The sequence below is a fragment of the Pseudophryne corroboree genome, chromosome 8 (assembly GCF_028390025.1).
Source record: "Pseudophryne corroboree isolate aPseCor3 chromosome 8, aPseCor3.hap2, whole genome shotgun sequence".
Lineage (NCBI taxonomy): Eukaryota > Metazoa > Chordata > Amphibia > Anura > Myobatrachidae > Pseudophryne > Pseudophryne corroboree.
In genome coordinates, this window is record NC_086451.1 from 81,067,026 (window position 1) to 81,084,598 (window position 17,573).

Genomic DNA, 17,573 nt, shown 5'->3' on the forward strand with positions numbered 1-17,573 from the left:
CCACCTGCATTTCATTGGTAGGTCTGTGTTCCCTAAGCTGAGAGGCCCCGTTTGTTAAAGTTGAGTCTGTCTTTTCAAATGGTATGACCGTGGTTTATCCAAATAAAGACACATCGTGCCTCCAATGTAGGCTTCAAAGTGCGTTTAATTCTAGAATTGACTCCAGAACCTATCCAAATCTAAGGTACAAGTAAGTGACGCGTTCTGTATTACTGAAGATGGTCCACAGCAAGGGATGGGCTTGCGGCTATTTACCCTACAGAGAAGAGATGACATGGGTTGAATTACAAGCATACTCTAACTTCCTGTTTTAATTAACTCTGTGTATATTGAGATTAGTATTTCAATTCCTAGGCTACAGAAACATACATATAAATCCATTAGATGACATGATAAAGTGGAATAGCAGTATGGTGAATTAGTGTGTCCTATTAAACTGTATTATTTTGAGGTACTCGATGGTGAAGGAATAATTGATGAATACGGCTGGCAGGGTAGCTAAACACGTGCAATGAACTGCCGCCCTATGTGGTAAAATCCAGCTGTTATAAAGTCGACATGCTTGGGGATATAATACAGGGCTGCCTTTAGAATAAACTGTATGCAAACTATAGTGCTTGGAAACATGTCAGGTGAGCACCTGCAGTATCTGGGCTGACGCTAGAACAGGTGCCAGAGAAAGATACCCCTGCATTAGAGCATGTGTTATCACTCACAGCAGTAAATAATGTGGTGCAGATATATAAAGGAGACACGAGCACTAGGCTATGTGGCTGCTGTCTCCATTGCTAGAAGATGCCCAATTTAGATCTGATTCTTTTTCTTGTGGATTTGGGGGAAGGAAGGGGGGGGCGGGGTCCTTGACATTTAAGTGGTATAGGACCTCCCAGGTGGCCTCCAGGCTGGTTTGAATGAGTCTATGTAGCCATTGGTTTTGTTTATCTGGAGAGATGAATCTCCCTGGCTGACTCTGGTTTGAACCCCAGTGCTTTGTTTGTCACTACTATAACCTGGTTTGGTGGCACTGGGTCTCCTGTTTATCTGACCAGCGGCATCTCTGGTTCCCATAATGCACGACTGCTGTTGTGAGCTCTCCATCCTGGACACAGCCTCCCGGATGTTATCCAGAACTATCGGGATGAGGCTAACTACTCCACCATAAAAGTTCTTTGCCTCGTCACAGCTCAGGTGGTTCAAAACATCATGAGGATATCTGTGGACAAGCAGATAAGTTTAAGATTTAGAATTTCCAAGAGCTTATGTTCAGGAAAGGAAGCCGAACATGGCTTATTACAGAGAGTGGGCACATCAGCTAGAGGACACCTGAGATTGCACCCTGTGAAAGGCTGCATTGCATAGAGATCGACTGCATAGAACATGCAGCATGTATCTGTGTTACTGTACATAGCCATGTCTCTTTAATGGGTGAAGTGGCGACCCTCTTATGTTTCCCCAGGCCATCAATAAAACATTGCAAACATACGTAAGTATTTGTAACCAATACTTTTTTCTTTTAAATTCAAGTATGGTATTTCTGTGTATTCCTTTTCGGCAGCGCTCTGGTGATATGAAGGAGTCGTGCTGTTACATACTGTTACATAATGTGAACTGGGGACACTGTAGGTCATTGAGTGGGGTTACTGTGGGGTAGATTTATAATCATTATGGGGGAGATGCGCTACCTGCGGACATTATGTGCCACAGATACCGCATCCCCCAATGTTTGAACACCGCGATGATGGTAGAAAGGCTTTATCTGCGCTTCCTTCTTTTAGATAGATAACCGATATGCATACCTAAGGTATGAACGATCTTTGTGAAAGACCGTTCCGCCTTTTACCAGTTCCAGTGCTGCAGGTCTCCTTTCTTGTTTTGTTTTTTTCTTCTTGTTCAGTAAACTTTATTGTTTTCATATAATGGTACAGTGCGCATAGTGTTCCTCCCCATCCCTCACCTCCACGCCTCCCCACTGCTCAGCCTGGCACCCTTACAAATTGACCGTGCATGCGCTTGCTCACAATCATAGGACACGCTGGGAGTAATAGTTCGGCCACCGAAAAACAATGCCGATGTGGGAGTACGCTTATCACCGGAAAGGTGAAATAACGCGCACATATATCCGATGCCGCCTGGTTAATACATGTTGTCGAAAAGAGGACCGCTTCACCACAAGAATGCACTGAAGCGGGTCCACACATTTTTCATACATCTACCCCTCTGTTACATAATGTGTACTGGCAGCCCCACAATGTGACATAATGTGAACTAGTCCACTACTATGGTTCATAAAATAAACTAGGGCACTATATTGGGAATAAAATTAAAACTACTGCGGATATACTATATTTCACTCTAGAATCATTGGGACAGGGACCCCTTTAAAATGTTGGGACCCATAAAGTTTTGGCTACACCCCCAGTGAGGTGGAGGGGAGCTGCTCCGATTGCTCAGGCCTCTGTAGGTCCCTGGGAGTAAAGGAGAGGTGTAACCAGAAACTCTGGTGCACAACCACACCTGGGGGATGTGCATGATTATGTCTCCCCGGTGCGTAGTTGCACCCCTTCCTATGACCACCAGGGCCCCCCAGAAGTCTCAGCAGCCTTGGTAAACAGATAAGTCTTTAGTTTGTTTTCTGATGGTGTAAAGTTCTAACACTCGCATGGGTAACAAGCTCTAAGTAGTGTTAAACCCATGACAGGATCCCGGCCCAGGCATTGTGAGCGCAACATACTCGCATACTTGACACACCTGCTATAAAGGTGACTATATGTTCACTTACTTGGCTCTCAGAGCGGACAGGTTATTGGTGGCCCTGAGAAGATTGGTGGTCTCCTCTGTGATGCCTCTTGCTGATGATGTTTCAGACTGCATTGCTGCCAGCATAACGCACAGATTTGCCAACTGTGTACAGGTATCCAGAAAGTGGGACAGAATGCGCTTGTCTGTGCTGTTGTTACAGTAGTTGTCTAAGTAGTTACGCACCTGCAATTTGTGTATATAACAATGATTACCAGATAAAATATGAAGGTACACTTAATAAAGCTTCTGAAACAGACAAGTGCTGGTTTTGCAACCAATCAGATCCGGTCTATCATAGGTAACTTTTTTCATTTTTAGAAGCTTTAGTAAATCTGCCCCCTTAGAGTACTCTATCTCCCCACCCTTCAGTATCTTCGGTCTGTTCCACCTCTCCCCTTCTGATACCTCTGTGTGATCCTCTTATGAGTTCCTGTCCATCTTTCATTCTACAGGTTCCTCTCTCGCCTGCCCGCACGTGGACTGATAAGGCCAAACCAGGCATACCACTTGGGTCAGACATGGCCATCAGGTCTATTCAACCACTTATCTCACTAGGCATTGCTGTAGCCCAGTGGTTCTCAAACTCGGTCCTCAGGACCCCACACAGTTCATGTTTTGCAGGTAACCCAGCAGGTGCACAGGTGTATGAATTACTCACTGACGTATTTTAAAAGGTCCACAGGTGGAGCTAATTATTTAACTTGTGATTCTGTGAGGAGACCTGCAAAACATGCACCGTGTGGGGTCCTGAGGACCGAGTTTGAGAACCTGTGCTGTAGCCTAATGTCCCAGTGTATCCTTTCCATTAACTCTGAATCAGATTTCATTTGAACAATATGGAGTATAATGCAATTTCTGGTTTGATTGGTCCCCATTACCTGTGTGCATTTGGCAGCTGTTACTATTGTTCTCACCATTTTCCCTGTACGTTCCCTCTGTACCCACCTGTTTCTTACTAGTGCTACAAATCCATAGCTATACTTCTCTAGACCTTATAGGGGAGGTCAGACATAATCCAGGTTTCTGGATATCACCCAATCTAAGGTGGGAATTCAGTTCTCGGTGAGGCCTGTGAAATGGTGTTGGAACGCTGGCAATTTGCGGCCACCAAAATTACACCCCATACAGTTTTAAACAATGCAGCGGCACATAAACTGTAATTGAATTCTCCCCTAAATGTGGCATTGAAAGCTACTACTTCACCACTGGATACAATTGTGATAAACAAATGTATGACCAGAATCTGGCTACAAGGCCTGAAGTTGTACAGTCACTATAGACCTCTCTATACCCATCTCTGTTTCCCTGGTTTTGTCCTCTCTATACCCATCTCTGTTTCCCTGGTTTTGTCCTTTTCCTTGGTTTTCTTGTCCTCTTATTTCTTTAATTACATAACTGTAAAAGTTTAGGGGTAAATGTATTATAGTGGAACGGATCGTGCCGCTATAACACTTCCTGCTTCGCCTCATTACTGAAGCAAAGCAGGAAGGGACATCGACGATGTCCCCCTGAGCTCACAGCGCATCTCTTTTAGATAGCATCGCCGATATGGACAGGGGCACATAGCGCCCCTGTCACTGAGCCGGCATCGCCACAGTAATACATGGGGGAGAAGTGGTATTGGTGCACATAACGTATTGCTTCTCCCCTATAAAGACCAATCATACATTAATGCTATATAATATATAAAGGGGGCGATTTATCAAATCTTGAGACATATAAAGTGTAAAAGTTGTCCAAAGCAATCAAGCAACTTCAAACTTATTTTTCTATCACAGCATGTAAAATGGCAGCTGATTGGTTGCTATGGACAACTTCCCCACTTTATCTCTCAAAGATTTGAGAATTCTCCCCCTACATTTATAGTTTTCCATTATATTCTTTTCTTTTCTTCCACCTGAATTCCTAATGGTAACATGTATTTTGCCTCTGATTCTTTTCGTAACCAGGGCCGTAACTAAGCGGGTGCAAGCTGTGCCGTAGCACAGGGTCCTGAGGTGGTACCTGCATGTGGCTTGCAGGGCCTCTGGAACGGCACACTGCAGCCAGTAGCGTTGCTGCAGAGCGTCCAAGGGGTGCTACATGCAGGCACCCTGCAGCCTAAGAAGCTGCCTGTAGCGTCCTTAGTATGCCCCAGGAAAAGCTCTACTTCCCAGAGCTGGCAGCCCCGCTGTCTGACATCGTAGCATCACCATTTTAGGGGACGAGGCCTGCGCAGGGCGCACTGCCGCCCTCTCACTGCTGTTTGTGCTGCACATCAAACCTGACTGTATTGCTAGCATCCTGTAGTATGTTAATGAAGGATGGAACATATTGTTCCGTACTTCATTAAAGTCACCCCATTGTGTACGGGCAATCTGTGCTGACGGGGATTCGCTCTTATGTCTGAACTAATTCCCGTCGCTGCAGTGTGTACCCAGCTTAATAGTCCAGGTTTTAGTGATATCCATAATTGAGCACAGATGGTTAAATCAAAATAACTGAGGTACTAATTAAGTCACCTGTGCTGAAGTATGGCTATCTCTAAAACCCGAACTATTAGTGTATCTTGAGGACAGTGGTTGTGAATCCTTGGCAGAATGAATAAACTTAATCCCTATAAGACACTTCTGCAGGTGATGGAAAAGAAAGACCTGAATGTAAGCGCTGGTAAGAAGAAACCACAAAAAATGGCTGTATACTGGAATAAGAACCAGCTATATTATTATTTTGGAGAGGAACCAATACTGCTGCACAGGGTATCAGGAAATAATCTGATGAGCCAAGATGGCTACACAGTGGACTAGGGGGGTGATTCAGATCTGATCGCTAGGTTTCTAAAATTGTAGTCCTGCGATCAGATAGTCGCCCCCCCCCCCCAAGGGGAGTGTATATTCGCAGTGCAAGTGTGCGATTGCATGTGTACGCCGAGCTGCTAAAAATCCCGCAATCAGCGGACAGCTGCAAATCCGTTTGCAGCTCACTCACCATTGAGTGATTTGCCCTGTGTGTGCAGTCTGTGCGCAGCCCAGGACTTACTCCTACAGTGCGATGAGAACAGGCAGATCGGGGCCGGAGCTGACGTCACACACCCTCCCGGAAAACGCTTGGGAACACCTGCATTTTCCCTGCCACTCCCTGAAAACGGTCAGTTACCACCAACGAACGGCCTCCTTCTGTCAGTCAGCATACGAATGGCTGTGCAATTAGGATTTTTGCACCAACCTGTCGCTGACTGGCGATGCCTGTTTGCCGACGCGCGTGCACATTGCGGTGCATGCGCAGTTAATCACTGATTGCCCGCTGTGTGAAAATGCACAGCAGCGATCGGGTCCTAGGTCAAATCCAGTGCACTGGACACACTAACAGTACCTGTTTTCCAGGTCTCCTCACAGAATCGGAAGTGAAATAATTAGAACCAACGGTGGATCTTTTAAAATATCAGTAAGTAATGAATACAATACACCCACTGGCGTTTCTATAATGGGAGCAGTGTGTGCGGTGCACACGAGCCCCTGAGTCCAGAGGGAGCCCCCACCGCACACGCTGCACCCATTTTCTAAATACTCACCCCTCCGGAGTCCCGTGGCGATGTCCACGGCGGTATTAAAACTCTGCGAAAACGGCCCAGCAGCCATTTTCATGGAGTTCTGCGCATGTGCAGTAGAGAAATCTCAGGGAAAATGGCTGCTGCACCATTTTCCCGGAGATCTGCGCATGCGCAGTAGAGTCTGAGCGCTCTAGTGCTCAGACTCTCAGCACTGTCGTCAGAGAGGAGGGGGCCCGAACGGAGGAGGCTGCACCTGGGCCTCCTCTCTTAAAGCGCCCCTGAATACACCTGTACTTTAGCAAGGAGATATGGAAAACATGCACTTTTAGTGTGCTGCGAGGACTAGAGTGAGAACCACCACTCACTGTAAATGAGCAATATGGCGTCATCTGCATCTGAGTAATAAACCACTCTACACTGAAGAGTAATGATTTAATGAAGGGAGAGTCTTATCCTGTGATATATTGGAAGTTATGTAATAGGTTCCGAGCTTAAGAAACTGTTGTGTTTTCAGCAAGTTTGATGCTAACTTTGAAGCAGCAATTATAAGGAAACATCAGTCTTATAAGTAATTGCTGCTTTCAGTTTTGGCAGTGAAACGTTGGAACCTTTATCATGGAACCTATTACATAACCCCCATTGGATCTTCACTTACACTGCCATTCAAAGGTGTCTGGGCAGCCAGGTACCGTTTGCAGCCTGGCTGTCATAGGATAATTGTGGGATGACCTGTTTATTCCTGCCCCTCCACATGGAATGTGATTGCATGCTCTCTAATGGTTTATTACCTGTTGCAGGTTCCTCACCCCCTTGACCCTATCATTGGCGTTCACACGGGTTCGCTCCAAAGCGTGGATGAAAGTCGTCTGCTGTTGTTGCAGGAGTCTATAACGTTGTTCCAAGGTCTTAAGCGTTTGCTTGGCTTCATTCATGGTATGTGCCATCCTCTGGGGACACGAGAAGATGCCTGCATTATATATCTAGCAACATGTCACAAATATTAGTTTCATACCAGATACTATTGACAGATTCTTTGGGGGATATTCAGGTTTGTTAGCTAATCATGAAAGATAGCAACTGGGCAAAACCATGTGCACTGCAGGTGGGGCAGATGTAACACGTGCAGAGAGATTTAGATTTGGGTGGGTTACACTGTTTCTGTGCAGGTAAATACTGGCTGCTTTATTATTACACTGCAATTTAGATTTCAGTTTGAACGCACTCCACCCAAATCTAAATCTCTCCACACATGTAAGATCTGCTCCCCCCCCCCCCCCCCCCCCTGCAGTGCTACATGGTCTTTCCCAGTTGCTAACATTTCTTGGTTTGCTAACAAACCTGAATAAGGCCTCTTATTCTTTAAAGTGCACATGAGGACTGAGGCAGCCATGTTGGGGCGGAGCTAAATATTTATGATAATTCCTAACCAATAGGCATTTCTACTGGACTTAAGGGCCCCACTGAGTATTCTATTAGGGCCACCTTGAAGGCATTTTCCGCAAATGGCTTTTTACCTTTTTTTTTTATTTTATTTTTTAAGTGAAAAGGCATAGGCAAAAAATGCCTCAAAATCCGCAAAAATGACCCGCGTTTTCATCGGTAAACACATGGATTCGCCAAATCCACGTGTTTTCCGCCCCTGCTGCATTTTTCGCTTAGCCTTGCTATTGCATAGGGCAAATCCCTATTCGCCCTAAAAATAGCGAAAAGTTGTTTTTTTCGCCTAGGCATACCCCCTATGTATCAAGTTCCTTTTTACGTACATTATGAGGAAGCTGCAGTATATGGTTTTAAGGGGAAGCGGTTAAAATACCGTCAGTCGGGATCCTGCCAGTCACGATACCGTTGTGGAAATCCCAACAGGCGGTGAAATGTCGCCACCGGAATACCAGCGCCACAGGCTATCCATGACACTCATAGAGGTAGAATATTACCTGTGGCAAGTGCAGCGAACTACCGTCCCCTCAGCATGGCGACCGCAGCGAGCGCGCAAGTGGCTTTCTAGCGCTCGCCCCGCTGCCGGCATTCTGGTGGACGGGATCCCGCTGAAGGGATCATGACAACCAGCATCCCATCCGCTGGGAAATCGTATGTTTTCTGTTTTAAGGATTGGGGCTACTTAACAATGGCCCTCATTCCGAGTTGATCGCACGTAGCAACTTTTCGCTGCTCGTGCGATCAACTTGACACCACCTATGGGGGAGTGTATTTTAGCATAGCAGGGCTGCGATCACTTGTGCAGCCCTGCTATGCTGAAAAAGTTTCCTGCAAAACAAGACCAGGGTCAGACCTACTCACCATGTGCGATGGATCTAACGACGAAGGCCCCGGGATTGACGTCAGACATCCGCCCTCCAAACGCCTGGACACGCCTGCGTTCGGATCTCCACGCCTGGAAAATGGTGAGTATCCGCCCCGGAACGCCTCCCCGCTGTCAATCTTCTTGCGATCGCGCTAGTGATCACTTCTTCTCTCTTCTGGTCGTTGCCCGGCGTCTGCTGACGCTGGGAAACGACGGGCGTGCGCATTGCGGACACCGGGCATGCGCAGTTCCAACCCGTTCGCACAGCAGCGAAGAACCGCTGCGTGCGAACGGGTCGGAATGACCCCCAATAACCTAATGCAGGAGATATCACGGTTGTTTCCTACAAATGTCTAATAGTGATGCAGATGGCAGCCTCTATTGTTCCCAACGGGGACTGCAGTCTGGCGTAGCTTTTTGGAACTTGTACCCCATTGGCAAGTGCCATCGTATTCGCTTCTGTGCCTATGAAAGCATTCTCGCAGGAGAGGGCTCTTGTAATTCCTCTCCCGCAGCCTCCGTCCTCCACTGCTTTTCCCAATACGACACTGCTCACAGTAATAGCAATCACTGAACTGCCAAAATCTTTGCTGGGACATCATCCTGTTGGAGCAACAGTCCAGGAAAATGAACTTTAATAAATAATTAAAGACTCTTCGATATTCGCGGATGCACTGTGACTATTCATACATAGACCCCATGCTCCAGAGGACTGAGAAACAGGATCCCAGCTGGGAAGTTTGCAATTTACACCCAGGGAAGGGAGAGGACAATTGGATTTGCATTGCAATCTGGGCACATTATTTGCACCCAGAATTGCATTGCTGTATTCGAATATACCGCCCGAATGTATCAAGCGTCACCCGCAGGGACAGGGGCTCGGAAAGCAGCCCGTCTCTGCAATGTGTTCGACGTAAAGAGACCGCATCAGCCATGTCTTCACTCCCCTGTTGTAACTAGCCTTAGGCAACAAATTCTAGCTTCTTTTTTACACCGGCTTGTTAAACTTCAGAATCACCCGCAAATCACTCTTACAGCTGTATTTATTAAAGTTCATTTCAAACCGTCTGATGCTTGTGCAATAGTAATATTGTACGTAGTTGCAAAGCAAGCATGGTTTTGCCGTTATAAATCCATACCTCAAAGCCACGGCTTAGAAATAATAGTAAATATACCCCATATCGTAGCTTTTTTATTTAAGCAGAAAGTTTGTAATGAAGTTAAAATAATCTCGTCATTTTTCTATTATGACACTATACTAAGGTGAAGCCTATATTAAATACATGAAGAAATGGGCCGGGATGTAACAAAGTCCAAATTCAGCGACCGTGTGGGGATGCCGGTCGGATGTTTTTTAAAGGGGCAATCATTTACCAGGCTAAATTGTGCCTTGTAAATGATTATCCCTTTAAAGAAATGTCCGCGTTCGGCTGGCATCCTGCAAGGCCACTGAACTCGGACTTCATTACATCCCAGCCATGGAGATTATTTCCTAAATCTACCAGCACCATAGACAGTTATAATTTGTAGGCTAAGGGTGACATTTACTAAGTAGTGATAAGAGCAGAGAAGTGAGCCAGTGGAGAAGCTGCCCATGGCAACCAATCAGCATTGAAGTAACATCTTTATTTTGCATATTATAAAATGATACAGAGCTACTGATTGGTTGATGGGGCCACTTCTCCACTGGCTCACTTCTCTGCTCTTATCACTGCTTAGTAAATGTCCCCCTAAGGGCCTAATTCAGACCTGATCGCAGCAGCAAATGTGTTGGCTAATGGGCAAAACCATGGTGGTCTTTCCAAATTGTTCGCTCGCTAGCTGTTTTTAGAAACCGTGCAAACGCTATGCCGCCTCCCACTGGGAGTGTATTTTAGCTTAGCAGAAGTGCGAACGAAAGGATTGCAGAGCGGCGGCAAAAAAATTTTGTGCAGTTTTAGAGTAGCTCAAAACCTACTCAGCACTAGCGATCACTTCAGACTATTCAGTTCCTGTTTTGACGTCACAAACACGCCCTTCATTCGCCCAGCCATGCCTGCGTTTTTCCTGGCAAGCCTACGTTTTTTCGAACACTCCCTGAAAACGGTTGACACCCAGAAACGCCCATTTCATGTCAATCACTCTGCGGTCAACAGTGCGACTCAAAAGCTTCGCTGTGTGAAACTACATCGGCCGTTGTAAAGGTGCGTCGAGCGTGCGCATTGCGTCGCATACACATTCGCAGAAGTGCCTTTTTTTGCCTTATCGCTGCACAGCGAACGAATGCAGCTAGCGATCAACTCGGAATGACCACCCATGTGCACTGCAGGGGGGGGGGGGGGGGGGGCAGATATAACATGTGCAGAGAGAGTTAGATTTGGGTGGGTTGTATTGTTTCTGTGCAGGGTAAATACTGGCTGCTTTATTTTTACACTGCAATTTAGATTTCAGTTTGAACACACCCCGCCCAAATCTAACTCTCTCTGCACATGTTATATGTGCCCCACCTGCACTGCACATGGTTTTGCCCATTACCTAACAAATTTGCTGCTGCAATCAGGTCTGAATTAGCCGCCAAGATGAAATCTTTATCCACTAAATTGTAAAACGCGCTAGCCTCGGGGGCGGAAAAAAAATTCTTGTCATTAATTGTTAGAATAGATGTAATTCTAGTAACCCAGCTGTCTGTTTTTACATCTGTTTGGAAAGAAAACGTAGTGAAAGTGCACTGTTAACTATTTTTACCTCATTGTAATTAATGTATATATTTTAGTGCAATGAGTGATAATTAAAGAAACATAAGGCAGTATGCTACCCAATGTCTATGATGTGAAGAGTCCTGATGTCTACCCCAGAAAACCCAATCCCAAATAGTAATCCTGCGTGTACTGCGGAAATCAGATGCCGTGTATTCTTTTCCTTACCTGTGGCAGGTAATTGAAGCTCAGAGCTGTTCTGTACGTCTGGGAGCCTTTGCAGTGTACAGCATGGAGGTAATGATGATCTCTCTCTCTGGCTGTGTGTGGAGCCCAGTGTGATTGTTTGGCCTGTTGCTAGGCAACGATTGTGATTATTCTGTAATCTGCAGTTTGAGTCCTCAGCCTTTGTATGCACAGTGGGGCTGCTACAGTACCTCTGTGAGGGCTGTTTGTGGCTTGTGCTGTAGTTGTATTTTATTTTTACAAGACTGTCTTTACAACGCTGTCAACATTCAAGAGCACATTATTGTTTATGAACTTTTTTTAATTAGCGCCATACACAACACTACAGTAAATTGCTCATTCACGCCCGACCCTGCCCAGCGAAGCTTACAGTCTGCATTCCCTATCCTACATTATGCACAGACAGGGCTTGTGTGTTAGGTGCTGGCCTAGGGCACCAGGTTTCAGGGGGTGTTTAAAGCACTGAGGGGGAGATATATCAAAGTTTGGAGAGATATAAAGTGGAGAGAGAGGGGTCTATACACTTCCAATTTACTGCTTGTTGTGTCGTGCCTGACGTTACAACTGTTGGTATTTAAATGTGCTCGCCCAGTTGAGATATCTGTCACCGGCAGTCCCTGCAGTGAGTGTACGACTTCCCATACACACAGCACAGTGCGCTGATATATCTGCAGATATATTGCCCATCAGCTGTACTGCAGGGCCAGAGCCGGCCATAGGCAAACTAGGCAATTGCCTAGGGCATTTGATATGCCTAGGGGCATCAGCAGCTTCTGCTGATTAAAATTATATGCAGCATGCCTATATTCTGTGTGTAGCATTTCATATGCAGATACAGCCACAGTCTCACACAGTATGTAGGCATGCTACATATTTTAATCAGCAGAAGCTGCTTGTGCATCCTAACCACATAGCAATGCAAATAAGCTGCATTTTCATTAAAAAAAGGTGCCCATTGAGGCAAGATTTATGAGTACACATCTGTATCCAAGCAGAGGCAGAGGTCACAGTGTTAGTAGCAGTGTGATTGCTGTGTGCATGTGAGTGGGTTGGTTGTGCAGTAGTGTTCGGAATATGTGTAAGGAGCATTATGTGTGTCATGTAAAAATGCATTAATAATAATGTGCAACATATGTGTAAGGGGCACTATGTGTGTCATTATGTGTATAAGGGCATTAATAATGTGCGGCATATGTGTAACAGGGTACTACTGTATGTGTGTCATTATGTGTATAGGGGCACTAATAATGTGCAGCTAATGTGTAAGGGGCACTATGTGTGTCATTATGTGTATAAGGGCCTTAATAATGTGCGGTATATGTGTAAGGGATATTATGTGTATAAGGGCATTAATAAAGGTTGTCATAATGTGTAAGGCACATTATGTTTATAGGATATTAATAATGTGTCTCATATGTGTAAGGGGCATTACTCTGTGGCATTATGTGTATAAGGTGCTCTACTATGTGGCGTTGCGTATAGAAAGGGCACTACTGTGTCGTCTAATGTGAATAAAGAGCAATAGGGTGTGGTGTAATGTGAATAAGGAGCAATTCAGTGTGATGTATTGTGAATAAGGGGCTCTACTGTGAGGAGTAACGTTTATAAGGTAAAGTGATACTACTGTGGGATGTAATATGAATTATGGACACTATCGCATGATCAAATGTGAATAAAGTTGCAGTACTGTGGGGCGTAATTGGAATTGGGGTTACTATTGTGTGGCCATGCCCCTTGCCAGCAAAAACACACCCCTTTTTGGGCTGAGCACCATATGTGCGAACTGTTCCTATTTAAAATATAGGGGTACAAACACCAAAATAAGGACTGCTATGGGTGAGGGGTGATGGTGCTGGGAAAGAGGTGCAAGGTCAGAGGCGGAACCAGCGGTGGTGCTAGGGGGCACCAGCCAAAATCTTGCCTAGGGCATCATATTGGTTAGGGCCAGCTCTGTGCAGGGCCAACGTGATATGTCTGAACAACGTCATTGACAGACATATCAGAGGTACGCACCCGCTGACGGGCTCACGATATATCGACCATTAGCTTGAACGGCCGATATATCGGTCAGTGGCTGAGGAGGTGCATGCAATAGAGTGGGGGGGGGGGGGGAGTGTAGGCCCCCCCCCCCTACATTCGTAAACCGGCACCTTGCAGAACCATCCAGGGGGGATAATGCCATAGCAGGGGAGACGCTCGCTATGGGGTCCCCCTGCCATAACATTAATCTGCCCCCCCCCCAAAAACTAGTCAGCCCAGGGCTGGAATTTCTCGGAAGTGGGGACCCCAAAAAATAAAAATTGGGTCCCCCTTCCGAGCAACAACCAGCACTGGGCTGATAGCCCAGTGCTATGCCCCGCGCCCCTGTTGGCGGTGGGTGCGGGGTTCATTGTTAATATTGTTCTTTACAGGTGGCCTACAGGTCCCAGCAAGCCTGCCCCAGCATGCTGGCACTTGGAGAACCACAAGTGCCAGCATGCCCGGACATAAATGGCCTGCTGGCACCTGTTGTCCACCTGTAAAGAAAGTATTAAAATAAAAACACCACACTGTCTTTAAAAAAAAAAAAAGTTTATTTGACAAGTTCTTCACCTGGGGGCGGCGACCTTTAAACTCTTTTGCATGGCCGTCGCCTCCTCAAGGCGTCCGGCGTCTTCACCTGGGGGGGGCGCCACCTCCCCAGGGCTTCCAGCGTCTTCCTCCGGCGTCTTCACCTGGGAGGCGGCGGCCTTAAAGCTCTTTTGCATGGTCGCCGCCTTCCCCCGGGCTTCCAGCGTCTTTACCTGGTGGGCCACGGCTGCTAAGCTCTTTTGCATAGCCGCCGCCCATCCAGGACTTCCGGTGTCTTCTGCCTTCAGGAGCTCTTCTCTGCTCCTCCGCCGTCGGACTGACAGCCGCTCCCTCGCACTGACTTATATAAATCAGCCGGAGGGGGCGGGGCGATGACGCAGCGAGCCATGATTGGCTCGCAGTGGCCATCTTTAATTTCAAAAATGACATTGAGGCGCCATTTTTGAAATTGGTACCGCTCCGCTGCCAAACTCTGCACCGCTGCCCGCACCTCCGTCGCCAGTACCTCCGCCGCGCCCACAACAAGCCTATAACCTGTTGAATTCTAATGAAACACCCCACTCTTGAGCTATTTAATCCTGCGTAAAAACTATGAACACTGGGGGTCTTTCAGAGTTGATCGCTCGCTGCCGATTTTCGCTGCGCAGCGATCAGGTAAAAAAAAAAGTCAAAACTGCGCGTGCGTATGCGCAGCAATGCGCACATGCGTCGTACGGTCACAAAGAGCATCGCTGCTGTGCACTGGATCTAGCGTAGATTCCATTCGCACAGCCGATCGCATGGAGATTGACAGGAAGAGGGCGTTTATGGGTGTCAACTGACCGTTTTCTGGGAGTGTTTGGAAAAACGCAGGTGTGGCCGGGTGTTTGCTGGGCGGGGGGTATCTGACGTCATTACCGTGTCATTCGTCGCAGCAATCATCGCACAGGATAAGTAACTACAGGGCTGGTCTTGTTTTGCACAAAATGTGTTTGCTGCCGCTCGCCTGCACAGGCGTTCGCACTCTTGCTATGCTAAAATACACTCCCCCTTGGACGGCGACTATGCGTTTGCACAGCTGTTAAAAGTAGTCAGCGAGCGATCAACTCAGAATGAGGACCACTATACAAAGCTAGTGGTACTTTGTAAAAACATAATCAGCATTGCAATTGAGCAGATATATGTAGTGTGCAGCCACACATCCAATCTCTTGCAGCCACACACTACATAGATCTGCTCAGCCGCAATGCTAATGATTTTTTCACAAAGTACAAGATAAGCTTCAAATAGTTAGAATTCTCTATCTTAGAATTATCTACCTTTCTGTGTAAAGGCAGATAGCTTAATGAATAATGTCTGACTACAGTGCCACAGGCAATGGGTTAGAATCCCAGGTATGTCAGCATCTTGAAATGTAATATGACTGAATAGCAAAAAAATCTCAAGTTGAGTTCATGAATGTTGTATAGGTATTTTCGACAAAAGGGGTGGGGGTAGAAGACAGGGGTGGTTAGGAAATGCTGGGTTTTAAAAAGGCGGGAAGTTGCAAGTGAAACTAATTAAAACAGATAATTGACAAGTGCCGCCAACAGCGCCCCCCTACTCTGCAGCGCTATGTGCGGTGACCCCTCCGCGCACACCTAGTTACGGCCCTGCCTTGGATAGAGGTAAAGTGGACGGGGATAATGTACCAACCCACCAGCCTGTTATTTTTCAAAAACAGAGCGGGATGCACTAAAGGAAAAATGTAGTAAAAACCTAATTTGCAGGGGTTTTTACCGTATTTCCATATGCACTAAGCCCTGGACGCCAGGGCTTCGGTGCGGAGGGTAACAACAGCTTTTGAATTGTGCTGTCAGAGGGATCTGATTGGATCCCTCCCAGCATACTCCGCAGCCGCTGCGTCCTCCTGCACAGACAGTCTCCCGGGTCATGAACCCGAAAGTCCAGTGACCGGCGCTGATCGCAAAGGACAGCTCTTATCAGGAGATCTGTTCTTTGCGGTACTAATCGCATATGTTAGTACATATGCGATTAGTATCAATGCATTGTCACTGCGATGTGTGGAGGCTGTACTAGAGAGAGTTAGTGCATCTGTAGAGATGTGGTACAGCACTGGGAAGGTGCTGCAGCATAGGTAGGTGTACACAGCCGGGACCACCAATTGGTTCCTGGCACTGGTCGTTCAGTGGCGAAAGACAGCGCTGATTCGGCAGCCAATTGGAAGTGCCGCCTGCGGCCTTTCAAATCCGGCGCTCTCCGTGAGCCAATCACGGCTCGCGGAGCAGCAGCCAATAGGAAACGGCTGGGGCGAGCCAATCAGAGCCTCTGGCCTGTGCGCAGTAGGGGGCGCTAGGCCCAGGTAATAAGTCCCCCCTCCCCAGGTAAATAAGTGATCTGGGCAATAGGCCCAGATTACCAGTGAGCCCCCTGTTAAATTAATAGGTTGTGTGGAGGAGAGACCCAGCTCCACACACGTAGCCACAACAGTTCCGAATTGGTAGGTAGGGATAGATGTACCCAGCAGTAAGCAGATAGGAATTTAAAGGGACAGCACCGTTGTGTATTCTTGTATTGTACTGTGTTATTGGATTGTTATTTCTGTGCGGGGCAAAGGTTGTTTATAGTTTGTGCACAGAGTTTGTGTTGCACCACATACACCTGAGCTAGTTCGAGGGCTCTGTTAATGAAGCTAGTGTAGCGGACGCGCACTGTTAGCTTTTGGCCCTGCACGGCTGTTGTTTCTTTTTGCCTCCTTACAGGGACCTGTAAGTGGAGAAGATCCGAGTACAAGATTGGCAACGGTGAGCATCATCTGTGTCCGTCTGTCCCCTGAGCGCCGGTTCAGTGGACCTTGCTCGCAAGGCCGGTTCTACACCTTGTGGCGCCCAGTGCGAAAGTTTCCACTGGCGCGCCCTCCCTCCCCCCCTTGTGGCAAAACAGTTAGTTCACGAAAAATAGGGGTGTGGCTTCATAGGGGAGGGTCGTGGCCACAGTTATGCCCCCAGTAGCTGTGCTCCCAGATTTGCCCCAAGTAGTTGTGCCCCCCAGTTGATTTGCCCCCAGTAGATTTTGCCCCCTGTACTTGTGCCCCCCTGTAGATTTGTCCCCAGTAGTTGTGCCCCCAGCAGCTGTGGCCCCAGTAGCAGTGCCCCCTGTACTAGTAGTGGCCCCAGTAGCTGTGCCCCCTGTACTAGTAGTGCCCCTTGTAGCTGTGCCCCCAGTTGATTTGCCCCCAGTAGCTGTTCCCCCTGTAGCAGTGCCCCCAGTATGTGCCCCCTGTAGATCTGCCCCTTGTAGCTGTGCCCCCTGTAGATCTGCCCCTTGTAGCTGTGCCCCCTGTAGTAGTGCCCCCTGTAGTAGCGCCACTTTGAAACCCTAAAAAAAATAAACAATACTTACCAGCCTCGCTCCTGCTTCCGGACCGCTGCTGCAGCTGTCTCCGGGCGCCGGCTCCTCTCTATGGGAGAGA

The 17,573-nt window shown here is 47.3% G+C and overlaps 1 protein-coding gene across 3 annotated transcripts; it reads right to left on the reverse strand.

Moving 5' to 3' along the window:
* Positions 1-127: 127 nt before the first annotated feature.
* On the reverse strand, positions 128-11,666 carry SPACA9 (sperm acrosome associated 9). 3 transcript variants are annotated; one of them, XM_063936756.1, is made up of 5 exons: positions 11,534-11,663; positions 7,117-7,275; positions 2,780-2,982; positions 1,011-1,213; positions 128-256 (listed from the first exon to the last, which is right to left on the reverse strand). In XM_063936756.1, exons 2-5 carry the CDS (start codon positions 7,270-7,272, stop codon positions 252-254), a joined length of 567 nt encoding a protein of 188 aa, XP_063792826.1. In that variant the 5' UTR covers positions 7,273-7,275; positions 11,534-11,663; the 3' UTR covers positions 128-251. The 3 variants fall into 3 exon arrangements, with proteins under 3 accessions (XP_063792826.1, XP_063792825.1, XP_063792824.1); XM_063936755.1 differs by having other exon boundaries at positions 128-1,213; positions 7,117-7,308; positions 11,534-11,666; XM_063936754.1 differs by having other exon boundaries at positions 128-1,213; positions 11,534-11,664.
* Between the last annotated feature and the right edge of the window lie 5,907 nt (positions 11,667-17,573).

What these genes read in the sequence shown, in the direction of transcription:
- SPACA9 (XM_063936755.1), bottom strand. Translation starts at nt 7,272, where the DNA reads ATGGCACATACCATGAATGAAGCCAAGCAAACGCTTAAGACCTTGGAA. An exon ending in GGGTGAGGAACCTGCAACAG is followed by an intron (nt 2,983 to 7,116) that starts GTAATAAACCAT and finishes CACAAATTGCAG; the next exon opens with GTGCGTAACTACTTAGACAA. An exon ending in CTGTCCGCTCTGAGAGCCAA is followed by an intron (nt 1,214 to 2,779) that starts GTAAGTGAACAT and finishes GCTTGTCCACAG; the next exon opens with ATATCCTCATGATGTTTTGA.